The sequence below is a fragment of the Trichoplusia ni genome, chromosome 24 (assembly GCF_003590095.1).
Source record: "Trichoplusia ni isolate ovarian cell line Hi5 chromosome 24, tn1, whole genome shotgun sequence".
NCBI classification, from domain to species: Eukaryota; Metazoa; Arthropoda; class Insecta; order Lepidoptera; family Noctuidae; genus Trichoplusia; species Trichoplusia ni.
The window spans coordinates 513,178-528,961 of NC_039501.1; the positions used below are offsets into that span (position 1 = coordinate 513,178).

General features: G+C 34.9%; 1 protein-coding gene across 1 annotated transcript in view; it reads left to right on the forward strand.

The window, feature by feature from the left end:
- The first annotated feature begins 8,510 nt into the window (after nucleotides 1-8,510).
- The window catches only part of LOC113505070, a 117,852-nt gene continuing 110,578 nt past the window's right edge, over nucleotides 8,511-15,784 (forward strand). The window contains exon 1 of the mRNA XM_026887577.1: nucleotides 8,511-8,661. Coding sequence (XP_026743378.1) covers nucleotides 8,532-8,661 — 130 coding nt within the window. The 5' untranslated portion in view covers nucleotides 8,511-8,531. The remainder of the gene's footprint in view (nucleotides 8,662-15,784) is intronic.

The window sequence follows — 15,784 nt, forward strand, 5'->3', positions numbered from 1 at the left end:
TTTTGTTGACTTTGCTAAAGTCGTTTGTTCTTTTGAATTAGTGTAATTGGATATCGTAAATAAGGTTGGTTTGTGAAGGTGATGTGATGACCTTGTCAAATACTTATGAGGTAGGATAAAGCGGTTTGGAAAAAACGAAAGGCCTTTAGCCCAGCTGTGGGATCTTTAATTTAATATTTAAACTGTCTACATACTGGTCTGTATGTAGGTAGCCTCTTGGTAGAATATGGTCTGACGGATAAGTATCGGTGCCTCAGTAGATAAAGGAGATATGTGATTATACTATTTTTTGTAAAAGGAAAGGCAATTTTTGGTAACTTGGAAATTTTCGTACAGAACTTTATTTTTATACAAACCGAATTATTGTTATCATGAAAATCAAGTCCCTGTTATAACCTCGTATCACATTCATCTTTACCAACACACCTACCATATATCACCCAGACCAAGTATTACAAATTAAACTAGACAGCTTCAATAAATAACCAGTACCTATGTATACGGATTTTCAGTGCAAAGTCATCTAAATCCGCACATCCGTTCATTCGTTATCGTGTCAGTAACAAACATCCAATCTCTCTGTAATATTAGTGTGGTGGCCACCGAAATGTAATCCAAAATACGTGTGCGATACACAGAACTGTTTGGACTAGAAGAACCGAATTACTAACCGGTTAGATAAGAGGTTGGTGAAAACGAGATAACGCTATGTGAAGTGTAGAGCGATGTCCCGTTTTAAAAGTGGTAAAAATCTTGTTTTGGGAGTTCATAGTACAGGCTGCTTTCTAAATGATGATTATACAATAATTTACTGTAAATCAAATTTCAGTAGTTTCAGGTATGTTTATTCGAGAGTATAAAGTCTAGGTTGGGTGTTGAGAAAATGCTTACTGAAGATTTTAATTTATCTACATTTATTAAAGCATTTGCTTAAGTTTCATGTTGTATGATATTTTGACTACAACAACATATATTATATTGATAGCTGTTCGATATAATCTGACAGAATCAAGGTTCTGACAACACATGCTGTAAAAAAAGCAGTTGCTATCTGCAGATTATGATATTCAGCTGCCTTCGTTTAGATTCGATTTGAAGTCACAGCGCCAACCACACAACCATACCCACAGCGCAAACTTCGGAAGAAAACGCTATCGATTTAGAACAAAAAAGAGGAACTAAATCAATGCTAATTTTCATAATTTTATAGCAACCTTCATGAGAATGAATCATTATTAAATTATGACAATAGTTTACTCACACGTTTTTATCGGAATTGCCCGATTAGTATCGGATCTAATCCGTGTCTTTAATGAGCGAGTACTCATTTCATCAATAATAATTCTCACTCTATAACACTTCTAGTACTCTATAGTTCAATGGCACCTCATGCTGGGCAGGTGTTTCTCGAAGCGTCCAGCACCGCACATTGCTCCGCGTGACGTCACAGTTTGTTAACACGGACACAGACAAACACTTCTTACGTTGATGCTGTTGCTTTAAAATGGATTTTAGTGGTTGCTTAAGTAAACTGAAGTTTCTTACTGGTTTCCTATGCAAGATGTAGACAATAATGTATCAAAAATTCTTGATGAAATTTTTCACCTAAGTTTCAACTGGGTGGTTGGCTCTTAGATACGTTAAAATAAAACCCATTTTATGACAATATTAAAACAATCGGCCTTTAAAATTTCTATCGCTTCTCATTTGTAAGAGTCATAAGTAACATTACTGTTTATATCGATTTTAAATACCGGGTCTTCTCTGTCCAACAAAAACATTTTTAAATAATCAATACATCGAAGTGGAGGGTGTCCTGGACGTTCGCCGATTCGTGGCCCAAGTAGAGAGAGGCCTATGTCCAACACTGGACATAGAAAGGTTGAGTCTAATGATAGATGTCCTAAAGCTAGAAAAAAGCTTCCACACTTTTCTTCTTTTTCTTTTTCTTTCTAAAGAAAAGTGTGTGACTTACATAGATATATTACTAAGACAATATAAATATACGATTTTTATTTTCATTCTGAGGGAAAATAGACCATCACAAAAAATCTTCTACATACCATATCCCACTAAACATCCCCACATTCCCCAGAACCCACTATAAACTCGCACACTACACTAGGCCCCTCGCTAACACTATGAATATTCAAAACGTCCTACTAAAAGCCAGACCATAAAAACCCGTTGAAAGTTTATCGTGAGAGTATTAACTAGTTTACGGCAGTCGCCATTAGCTTTTGAAACAATAATCTGCGGGAAAAAACGGGAAAAACTAGACCACGCTGAGTTCCAGCCTGTATTATAAAACTGTATAATTTTTAGTTCTAGATGAGAAAGGGATAGAGTGATTCGGTTGTATAGCGCTGTCTTTCTCTAAAACTGTAGTTAAATATGTGAAGTAAAATGTTGAGGGTAGTCGTGTAATAAATTATGTGTTTTATGTAACACGAATTCTGTCAAGTTTCTTTGCATTATGCAGTGTATACGATAATTGTGTTAATCTTGAAGTAGCTAATTGAGTTTTATTTTTAAGATCTTGTTTAAAACGATTACAATTTTGAATAGATATTATGGAAGCGAGATGGTGCATCAGATTGAGAGTCTGGGTTCTTGTTTTCACGACGTCACCGAAATTGCTATGAGAGTTCTTTAGTAAGTTATTTTGACTTTCCTGTTGTTCTAGTGGCTGCTGGCTGTTGGAGCTGCCGAAGGTCGTGGGTTCGATTCTCACCCAAGACAAATATTTGTGTGATGAGCACGATGATTTATTCTCTGTCTGTGAATAATGTTAATATATATAAATCTCGAGTCACAATGTTTGTCCTCAATGGACTCCTACACCACTCAACCGATTATAATAAAATTCGCACACCATGTGCAGTTCGATCCAACTTGAGAGATAGGATAGTTTAAATCTCAAGTTATAGTCGCTATTTCTTCTAACCACGCGGACGAAGTCGTGGGCAACAGCTAGTTTATCTATATAATGTGTGTATTTAGAAATGTATAAGTATGTTTATCAGTCATTTAGTACTCATAATACAAGCGTTCCTTAGTTTGAGACTAAATGGCGTTGGGTAAAAGTTGTGGAATAATATTCTGAGTTGGAATACCTTATTCTTTGGAGAATTATTAAAAGCTTTACCATTCCTCAGGTGCAGTCTTCTAAATCTTGTATATCATTGGTCTAGCCTTTTCCCAACTATGTTGTTGTCGGCTACCAGTCCAACCGGTTTTAGCTAAGTACCAGTGTTTTACAAGGAGCGACTGACTATCTGACCTCCTCAACCCAGTTACCTGGGCAACACGATACCCCTTGGTTAGACTGGCTGTCAGACTTTTTCAAGCTTCTGACTACCTTTAACGACTGTCAAAGATGTAGGAATAACAGCCGGGACCCACAATTTAACGTGCCTTCCGAAACACGGAGGAACTCGTTATGACAAAGATGGTCACCCATCTACGGACCAACCGCGTCAAGCATAGCTTAACCTGTGATCGAATCACTTATGCGGTTATAGCTTAGCCTTCTAAATCTTGTAATGAATATATATTCAAAGAAACACATTCATCTCACTTATTCACTTTTTACCCTAAATAGAGAAAGTCAAACTTGTTTCAGACAAACCTATTATAAAGTAAATGTAATTTATTTTCTGTCAAAAAAACCTTATTTATACTCTACACTAATATATAAAGCTGAAGAGTTTGTTTGTTTGTTTGAACGCGCTAATCTCAGGAACTACTGGTTCAAATCGAAAAAATATTTTTGTATTGAATAGACCATTCATCGAGGAAGGTTTTAGGCTAGAAACAAACACGCTGCGACTAATAGGAGCGAAGATACAATGGAAAATGTGGAAAAAACAGGGCAGGTATAAACCAAAACTTATATCCTCTAACCACGCGGGCGAAGTCGCGGGCAACAGCTAGTTTTAGATAAAACCTGACTTTATAATTCAAAATTTGAACCCTTTTTAAACCCGCTCTTAAACAATAAACTTACTTAGCTTTAGCCCATTAGTTAGCCACTATTTTATAGTGCTTTTAGCCGATGGGATATTATAGCTAACGTTATGATATAGCCAATTTTCATTAGCCGTTGTCTATGGCCATCGTGTGTCTAGACTTTAAGAAGTATTAGTTTCTGAGTTAAGTAAGGCTGTAGGTAAGGTAGCAAGAAAGTTTAAAATGAAATTTGTTAAAGGTTTTTATTTTGTAGACCATTAGTTAGACGGTAAAAATTTCCTTGATGAGCTGGCGTCTAGTGGTTGAAAGATCAGATTTATGTGGACTAGGTAGTGGATTCGAAGCTGAATTTCCAAATTACCCTGACTTGGATTTTTTATAGAGTTAGTTACAATAAGCAAGCTCTTCTATTTTTTTTATAGCAACTGCCGTGAGAATGATCTGCGTATTTGTCAAGATTGCCCGACTAGTTTCTGACCTAACCGGAGTCGAACTGGCTCCACCCAATTTATAAAAAGGTACCCTGATACTATGACCTGACCCTAGGCTTTATCTCATGAACCGTGAGAGCTAGACTGTTGGCGTTGCACAAGCAGCAGCAGCTAAGAGTTGATTGCACGGATGGCTGAGCAGTATAGATCAACACTGCCATTTCAATCCCACTGTACGCGACGAGTTTAGTTCGATCCCCGTGTAGGAAGAATATTTGCGTGACCCTTGTAGCTTTTTCTTTGTCTGGGTGTCTTTGTGCAAGTGAATTAAATATTCTGGATATCTCCCTCAACACAAGTGAGAAAAGCAACAAGAATCACACAAAAATCCAATTTTCCGACAATAGTTCCAGAACAAAGGTACCTCCATACATTTCTAAGTTACAAGTTTATAACATTATCTTATTCTATACACAATATCAACTAACAATAGAAATTAAAGCCAACTGCAACCAAATACCAGCATTCAGAAATAGGAATATATATTATTCAATACAGTAGGCAGCGCAGGTGCTGCCTCCATTAGCCAAGCGTATTGTTACACGAACAATGCAAAGTTTCCGTCGGCGCTGTGTGGTGCACTGTACAACTCAATAATCAGTATTGTGAATATTTGTTGGTTGTTTTTTGTTTATAAACAAATTATATTTTTATTAAGAGGATCTCGTGAATAAGCTACAACTGCACAAGTTGATCGATCGTAAGTTAAGCTACACTTGACACGGTCGGGCTATAAATGGGTGACCTATATGTCATGGCGACGTTTTCGGTGTTTTAGGAAGCACGTTATATTGTAAGTTTCTTCACTTATGCCCTCGTATCTGGGTTGAGGAGGTCATATAGGCAGTCGGTCCTTGAAGTCAAGCTCTACATATTATATGGGAGAAAGTTCAAAGTTCTATGGATATTCAAGCATAACTACACCACTTTACACCATACCATTAATACTAGAAGTAGTGTTTAATACGACTAACACGTATAGACAGCACAAAATGTCCAGGACATTTAACAATTAAAACGACCTTAAATAGAGCGCCATGGAACTGGCGTCGACAAATTAACTGCCCGTCGCTAAACGACGCCATCTTTTTTTTGTTCTATTCTATTTAGTACAGGTACTGTGGACAATTTATTTGTGTAATTTATTGCTTGAAGATTGAAAGAGATTAAAGTTGATCTCAGACTTATTTACGGCTTTATTGGAGTTTTGTATATGGTTGAAAATGCTGAAGATTAAAGTATTAATATATATTGAATGTTTATATTATATCGATTTTAATATGTTTTGGTTCTACTGGCTTAATGTATTTTTTTTTAATATATCCTGGTACAACTCACACACATTATCTGATCCCAAGCTAAGCAGAGCTTGTGTTATGGTAACACAACAACTGATAAACTTACTTATATATTTCTAAGTACATACATATTATAGATAAATTACACCCAGACACCAGAACAAATGATCATGCTCATCACACAAGAATTGTCCTGGGCGGGAATCGAACCCACGACCTCCGGTATAGCAGTCAGGGTGGCTAACCACTAGACCTTTCTAAACACTGGAATTTATTTTAAAAGCAATTATAATAACCCTGATATTATATACTATATACTATATTTTAGTATACTGTTTGTATACTAAAATATAGTTAAAGAGCCTAGATTCCAAGTATTGGAATCTGAAATCATCAGCCTATAGCCCAAGCCAACGTGGTGATCAATGCTCAAACCTCTACTATAATGGAAGACTCCTGCGCTCAGTAGCGGGTTTTGTGGAGCATGTAATTTGTAAATTTAATGTTATATGAGATAAATAAAGGCTTTTGAACTGAACTGATATACAAAAAAAACCTGGTTAAAAAGAAACTTGTATTTTATTATAAGTTACAAGCAAACCAAATATAAACAACATAGTAAAATAAAAGAAAACATATCCTCCCACTATTATACCCCGATTCCATTGAAAAACAAATATAAAATTTATTCATCATTGCTATATATTTGTGTTCAATAAATTAAGTAAATAACACAGACACAGAGCAATTGGCACAGTTTCTGCCCGATATTGGCACACAATACTGTATACTGCGGGTGAGGGATTAATTCATTAAATGTATGGATTGATATAGATAGGGTTGGGGATCTAAATGTTGATGGAAGAGTATGCCAAAAAAATGTATGGAAAGTGGATGTGATAAAAACGGTCAAGAAGAAGTCGGAAGACATTTGGTCATTCGTCAGAATCGTATCAACTCTTTCTTTCATCACCATTATCATCATGGTAATGGAAGTGAAGGCAGACACTCTTTTATCGCAATATAAATACATTATAATGTAAAATTAAACAATTTAGCTAGCACAGTTCACTAGATACTCCCTGGAGGCAGACAGACGGACAACCAGACAGGCGGTGCCTTGGCCTTTGGGTACGAAAATCTTAACATCAGTATAGAACACTTTATTACTTCAGACCAAAATGCGTTAGGACATAATAAAGAAAAAGAGGCATATTTTTTCTAAAATATATCATCGAAAACATGTCGTCCTATAAAAGATTTTACTTGATCCAAAGCTATGTTGATCAAAAGGGAGTAGTTAGAAAAGTATGTTCCACTTTTCTTTGCGAATGGAAAACGGCGCATTAAATATGGTTAAATACTGGTTTCACAAAACAGCAACTCTCTATCAATAAAAAAAACATTCATAGGTATTTCTCTATCTATATTTAGACAGACATCTTAAAAGTATTTTGATGGTATTAGACAGTTTCTCAATTAAAACTTGTAATGAAATCTAAATAATTTGCTTTCATAAGAGAACTTCCTTTACAAATATACTGAAGTTTCTTCAAATTTCTCTTTAATTTCTGCCCTAATTAAATACCACCTACTCACATCTCAAATTTGAACTTTATTTCTTTTAAATGAATGACGTCATCGTTAAAAGTACAAATCTGAATATTTTGTTCCTATGTTTGTCAACATGAAACAACTTTTTCAATTTGAAAAATAATTTTAGTGTTAAATAGCCTATGTATAGAGTAAGGCTGTAGGATATATACCACCACGCTATGATTAATAGGAGCAGAGCAGTAACGAAATAATTTGTTACAAAAATTGGGAACAGCGCACTCTAAAACTATGGATCTGGTTTAAAAAATCTTACTTACATATCTTAACTTAAACACGCCGACGAAATATATTAAAGAACAGTAAATTAGAAGCACATAAAAATACATTTTTGTAATATATCTCATTTCATTAAAACTGAAATCAACCAAAAACTGAAAAATAAACGCGAAAGCTCTTCATAAAACGACGTACCGATCCAAACTAAAAACAATTCAGCTTCCAACGCAGACCTATCAATCTACTAGACAGTCCACTTAATTAACTCAAGCTGGTTACATCAAGTTGCAGTCTCACCGACTGCCCATTAACCAAGGATTTTCGGACAAAAAATATCCGTAAACACTTCGTTACAAGTTCCAGATTTTGTGGAATGTTTTTGGGTAGTGACTAAACTGTTTTCAGGAAGAAAACACCGATCTGATTGGTACTGTAAATAAATATTGGTTTTGTGATAGATTTACCGCTAATTTCGGGTTAAAAGGTTGAGGAATGTACTGGGCAGTAACATGGTTTTGAAGTTTTTTGCACAAGTGTTTTGTAATTCAGATTTTCCACCTCATAACTAGCAGTCAGTTTCTGGCCTTACAAAATGTCTTAAACCTCAGATTATAGAATTTATTACCTTGTTGTAAAGCCGCCACTAAAATATACTTACTAACTACTTCAAGACTATGTATGTACATCATGCCATTAGGTATTGTCCTGTAAAAATAGTTTTATGTGGACAAGAGAAAAAATAGACTGATACCAGAAACTTGCCAGATTTAACTGACTTCATTGCAGTCTAATCTCTGTTTTATCTGCGTATGCTATCCGACTGTTGGATTAAGACCTTACTCCATTTTATCCATGGACACCATATCCATGATCCTGTTCATAACTAACGCATCCTATTTGTATTGTCCACAGAGTAACTATATCGTACTCCAAGAACATGACGTACGCGGAACTGGTGATCACGGATGTGAAGCCGGAGGATGAGGGCGTGTACCGGTGTGAGATCACGTACCTGCAGGTTGGCGAGGACTGCAACACCGTGCAGATCACGGATTTCCATACTTACAGTGAGTACTTAGTGCGTATTTTTGTAATGATTCATTATTAAATGATGCAATTGGCGGTGATGTGATTGCCAGTTCGATCGCGACCTCGCCGCGTCAGCTCATGATTAAGGTCTCCGGTTGGATCTGAAACTAGTCGGACAATCCCGATAAATACTTTGCATCATTTAATAACTTATGTACTGCGTTTGCGTAATTTTAGGTGAGGGTTTGGGTTTGTAGATTACACGGATAGCCGGGCAGTTGAGGTCACCACGTCAATGGACTATGCGCGAAGTGCTGGTTTCGATCCCCGTACAAACGTTTGTCAGCTTCATGACGACTTGTGACATCCTGACTCTGGATGTTTGCGGGCATGTGACTTGAATGTTTGTGAATACCCCCGTGATACAAGGATGATATAAATTCATTAGAGCGAGAGTAGTATTCAAAAAATATGGCGGACTATGGTGATTAATATCCCATTTAACTAGTGTTGTTAGTTTACCATGTTTTAATAAGTACATGTACGTTGAATTGATTTAAATTTGATCATAGCTTCAACATTTTGTTTGCCTTTGGCGGAACCATAGGTTTTACCAAAAATTATACATGTAATATCAGTTTAGCTTGTTAACTACAAATAAATGAATTTTGAATTTGTATTTTGTGGGAAATAGTAGGTAGGAAGGTGTTGCAATATTATAAAATCTTTCTTACAACATACTATAAAAAAATAGTTTTTTAGGAAAAATGTTAATTATCGTCTATAATTTCATATCTTAATGAATTATAGTTTGGATGCTTATAGTTTTAAATATTTGTCACTAAAAATTAACACTATAGCAATTTCGGCTTAAACCTTATTTGCTAGAAAACGTAGTTACATAAAAACTGATAACCTTTCCTAACTAAAGAGAAAAAAAAACATGAAAAATCTCTCTTGAAATAAATTTAACACACTTTGATATTCTTTACTCTTTTCTCTCATGCACCAAGATTTTAGTGTACCCAACTAAAAGTTGTCAAAGTGTTCAGTGTACGGGGTGTTGTAACTGAGTGGACATATCGCGCTCATAAGTCGTGTCAACATGACAGCCAATCAGACGTGACTAGTGACATAGAGAGGGGACACGGCCGATATCGATATCGATACGAATATTTGTGTGTTTTTTTGCTGGGACAGTGTGTTTTGATGCTTTGTTTTTGAGTAGCTGTGGTTTTGTAAAGGTAATTTGTTTGCCTATTAGTTTATTTTAAGAGTGTTTAGTTATTGCCCTACAAATCTTTCATAGTTTTGTCTCCATTTACAGCAATAAATATTACTAATACTCACTCACTATCACTATAAACAATAACTGGCAAAATAATTCCAAAGTATTTACAAATCCCGTTTTGTTTTAAAAGGTTACAGAAATCAAAATACGTTAATTAGTGTTACTTATGAAATATCCCTTTTAATAATAAACGAAACTCAAAAAGTTTGGGCTGTCAAAGTTATTAACGCCTTCAAAGTGAGCCTATTACATTAATAGCTATCAATTACGAAGCTTGTGTAATGAATAATAGCAATTATTGTACTTTTCCACTTAAGGTACCTACAATTCAAACATAATTTTCTTTTATCGATATATCGATATACCAATTTCCCATCCCTTCAGCCCGTTAGGTCCTCACTAGGATATTACGTTTGTTCCGCCTCGGGCAGCGCGTTTCTGTGAGGTGCCACACTCCATCTCTGTCCAACACCCATAACAGAACATATTACATCCCTTTCCCTCGCTATAGCATACATCTTTTCCCATGGAACAAATGGATGAACGATATTTTATTCGATACTAAGATGTTGGTATATTTTCTAGGTTTTTAGTGAAGTGTGTTTTCTTGTTTAGACTGACTGGAATATCTTGTGTAAAGCTTCTCTCCAATACTGTTTAAATCGTTGAGGTTTTTGATAAATATCAGTACTTTACATAGAATAAGTGCCTACGTGTAAAACCATTATATCTCATGCACAGGATGCTATAGTATTCCATAGTAAGAGTTGCAGGCCCTGCAACTAAATCAAAGTCACGACATTTGTCCAAAGAAATGTCATTTCTGTACATTTGAAAGTTTTCTATTCGTATTCGTCTTTCACTATGTAAAATTGTTTATGTCCATTGTAACGTATCTGTTACGTCTATGGTCACAATGGTCGTCTATCCACCAACCACCTGCCACAAGAGTTGCTTAACCTGCATAATTAATGTTATAAGCATGAGCCATGTAAAATATTACTTTTATTACACCGCTTAAAATATTCGTACAAGCAAATCTGGTATCCGGTATTGCAATGTGGTATTTCGAGCAATATTCTTAAGGAAAATGAACAATATAAAAACGCTTTTTACAAAGGCGTTTAATTAATACTTTGACGCAAAAATTAACGCTGCGATTCCAGAGATTTGAACGTATAACCTCGGGGTATATTCGACCCATCTTTCGTTTTGCAACCCTAATTTGACCCGAGGCGTTTGAGTGTTAAGCTTTAAATTAGAAACGATACGGTGCAGTAGGGTTAAGTCTGAAAAGTAACATTAAATGTTGTTACGCATCTTTTATATGTTATTAGTTGTACCGTAATTTATTGCCAGACCCCGATCATACCGGGAACCAACTACAGCAACAAAAATTGCATAAAAAAAACACATTCATATCGGTCCAGCCGTTAAGGAGGACTTTAGTGACATACGCACGTATAGTAGAATGGAGTAAATAACGGTGGGATGCAAAATAATTCTGTAAATATTTCTCAAATAAGAGGCTTCTTTCTAAGTGACGAGTGTACACGCAGATATCATTATACGCTGGCTCTTAGGGGTTGGCTATTTCAGATTCCACTTTACAAATCAAGCTTTCCTTTTTGACTTACAAGGCACCTTTCCATCCATTTGTCAACACACAACAAACATCTTATATACCGTAATAGAAAACTTGGAATTTTCACAAATGTATTACTGATATCAAAACAAATATAATAAAATAAAAATACAAGAATAAGCAAAGATTGGAACCGGTCATAAATATGTTAGATAGCCAATTTATTAACAAGTTGGTTTTAATTTAATCCTTTTGTACGGAACCTTCATCGTCGCAATCCAACTCGTACTTCTCCGTATCCTTAGAAACTCGTACCCTGTGGTCATAGGCGTGATGACTAACTCAGCTATCCTCTTCCAGTCCAAACTGCTTAATTAAACATTTATATTGCTTAAATCTTTGAAGCGAATGTAATTGTTGAGAACCTAAGCTAATATTTCCATAATATAATCAACAGTTACTGAGAAGGATTTCTTGTCTGTTTGCGAAGGCTCAGGCGCTTTTATAAAAATTGTTACTTAATTAATAAAATTTATTAAGAAGCTCTGTTTTAGTTCTAGTTAGAAAGTATGTGCTGGCTTCCGTACGACTAGTTAGCTTAACAAAAAAGAAATGAACTTTTCCGGAGTTTAGCAAATTAAAATCAATGTTTGTTTCCAAGACGCCATATCCCAACAGTGTGTTGGTGACATTCTGAAAAAATATTGATATATTGAATAACGGTTTACTCGTAATAATCGGGATTTATCGTGCATCTAGACGCGTTACTGTAAGGTATTAAAGTGCCTGGAAAAAGGCCTATTTGAAACGAAACACTTGATTTTTTATTTTTTTGATAGCCCTCCTAGTTTTGGCAAAAACCGGTGTCCTTAATCATGATCTAACACAGAGTTTTCATTTTTTTATTTTCAGTAAATTAATAACACATCCAGTTCCCAATTATAAAAAAAGCATAAACAAATTAAACACACGCCAACAATTCACAAAATAAATCAGCAATATTCATAAACGAGCCAATTTCATGACTCCCCTTATAGGGTCCATAATGATAAATATTCAACCTGCAGAAAATAGCCCTAAGCCCCAGCTTTTATTGTGAAAGGGATTACGTAGGGTCGAACAGACCTCCAGTAGTTAGAAGTGTGAGTAATGGAAGGTTATAATATAATACAGTTATGTTTCAGACTGATGTCCTTAGCCCTGTGTGCAGTTAAGGGTTACTTGTTTCATACGAAATAGATTTTATGAGGGAAGGTATTAATGTGATTATATTGTAAAGTTTGGTTGAAAAGAAGGTTATGAATCTTTGGCTGGCAGTGGAATCTAAGATAGATCCATATAAGTATATAAACAACGAAGAAATTCAAGCGGAAATGATTTAATTCTAATATCTAATAATAATGTAGGTCGGACGCCGACGCTCATAGACAATAGAAAATCAAATTTTCAGTAAAAATTGGTCAGAAAACAAAATAACCTAAAAGCCTTTCTTTTTTTTCTTTTCTTATTACTGCAACGGAAAAACATCATCAGTGTAATTTTCATCTGTCTAGCTATTCGTGAGATATAGCTTGGTCACTGATGACAGACGGACAGCTGAACTTTAGTCAGAGGTTGTAATTTTCATCCTTTGGGAACGGAACTCAAAAATATTTACATCAAAAAGCAATTAATAATAAATCCTGGTTAACCTATTTATAAGCTTAATGGTTCCTAAATGAAGACATTCAAATTTCTTAACATGAAAGCAAAATTCCCCAGGAACGTGGGCGGACACATCTCAAGACAGACAATGAATGAAGTCATGTTTAATTAGAGGAAGAGGAAAATATTAACAAAATTAATTAGGTCGTGGGTTCGATTCTCACAAAGGTTTGTCCTTTGTTTATTTGTGTGATGTTCATAATCATTCTATGTGAGAGTAATTTATTTATAATATTACTAGCTGTTGCCCGCGACTTCGTCCGCGTGGTTAGAAGAAATTGCGACTATAACTTGAGATTTAAACTATCCTATCTCTCAAGTTGGATTGAACTGCACATGGTGTGCGAATTTTATTATATCGGTCAAGTGGTTTAGGAGTCCATTGAGGACAAACATTGTGACACGAGATTTATATATATTAAGATTATTATATGTTTCTAGCATCATTTAATTACTGATTAGCACGAACAAGAACGAAGCAAGAATACTCGGCTATCCGATTATCGACCAAATTTATTTTATTTTACACTAGTCTACCTATTTTATTCCAAAAAGTTCATCTACATTATGACGCATATTACGTAATAAACCAAGAAAGCCATTCGATTTATTTTACACCACAATTTCCAAAGCTAAGATAATACTGTTCGCTATTTCAACATTAATTCACCCAATTAGTTTTACGGCACAACTATTCATGAAACTAGAAGATAAGGATCGCAATCCCATTTAACACTAAACAAGACGTTTACTCTCACGTAAACTGCCTAAATTACGTTAAACCCCCATATACCACATTAGCCAAAAATCCCCAAATCTCAAAATCCTAACCAATTGGCCTACGCAAATATCGCACCAAATTTTACAAAATGCAAAAATAATTTTCGCCAAGCAAATTACCACTTGGGAAATATTGTGGGAAAATAAAAGGAAGAGGGTAACACAAGCCAAAGGCATGTTTCTTTGGCCACAAGTAATCCGAAAAGGACATATTTTTAAAGGGAATAGCGGTTTTTAATCCTCCCTTTTCAACGAAAGTTTTTGATGCTGTAGCTTGTACCTACAGTATGTAAAGAGCCCTTTAGGATGTGCGATTTTGGGCATGTTTTACTTGTAATTTTGTTGCGGCAATTCTGGAGAGGTTAAAATATACTTTTTGGGAACTGGAAGAAAACTTTGGGTTCAAAATTATGTTAGTAGGACAAATTAAAGAAATTAAACTTCTTTGTGGATTATTATTTTTTCTGGAATTAAGAAAAAAATTAAATGCTAAGGATAGGTTATTGGAATTGTCGACGACTGGAGATCAAAAACTTTGTTGAAGTCCTAAGCGAATTTAAATTTTATTATATCCATAACACAAACAAACATAAAGAAGACATTAATTAATTACACATATCTTCACCAACTAAGAAACCCGACAAATCGTACGAAAACGATCGTATCGTCCTCCCTAAAATACATTGAAAAGTTTATTCAGAAAATATTGGTTGAACCTCTGAAAGCACCGCTAGCAGTGGGGCGGTGAATTAAAATGTCGCAAACTGGATACCTGCGAGACGGCTCACATTCATCACTGCGAGAACACTGCTCCAGGTCTCTATGCCTGAATAGGTTTAAGGGCTAAAATCGATTGGCAGGTTTTTAGCTTCGTAATTTTGGATAGTTGGAAAGTTTTTAGCGTATGTGTGTGTATGGTATTGATATTGTGAACTTAAGTATGTGTTTGTTTGTCGAGCTTTTATTTTTAAATTGCTGAACCGATTTTAATTGCTGGAAACCTAGGTTATTAATGATTATAATATAATCCCTGGTAAATTTTACATTAATTTCTTGTGCATAAATTAGTTTGATTTCCGATTTATACAAATTCTGAAGCATAAGTTTACCAAACTACTCCATAGTTAATAATAAATGATTCATGAATGATAATGATAATGAATAATTATTGATTTGATTTGTGAAAATAGCTTTATAGTATAATACACTGGTTAAAGATTACACCAGAACAATTAATATATTAATCACGAGATTAAAGTGTAATGTGTCAAAATATACTCTGACTAGTGTGTTTAACACTTTCATTACGAGGCGGCCTTATCAAAGGATTTGTGTCTTTGATCTTACCGCCTTTGTCTTGTGCAGACGGGTCGGTAACCTGTGTTTAATAATGATTAGCAATCATTATTGTATTAAATATTAACTGCGGGAACTTCAGCTTTTTAAGGAGAAGTTTAAACCAGTTGATTAATTCTTTTTAATACTTGGATGAGAAAAAAATTGAGAAAATTTCCATATTACCAGCGTGCTCTTCTGTCAAGCTATGTTCTGGTTAACTTCAAGTCTTATCGAATAAAACTGAATCGTGATTTATAGAGTATCTGCCGACACGACCTCAAATAATTTTTTTATTTTCTAGTATATATTATTATGTATCCCTATTTTACTTGAATGCTATTGAAACTTTTATTAGCAACTGAGAAGCCTTAATCCTTGCTTAAGACTTCATTACACAGAAGCGAAGTGAACTTTTCATCTTCTTGATAGTAAAACTAGCTGTTGGAACTATAATGAAATAACA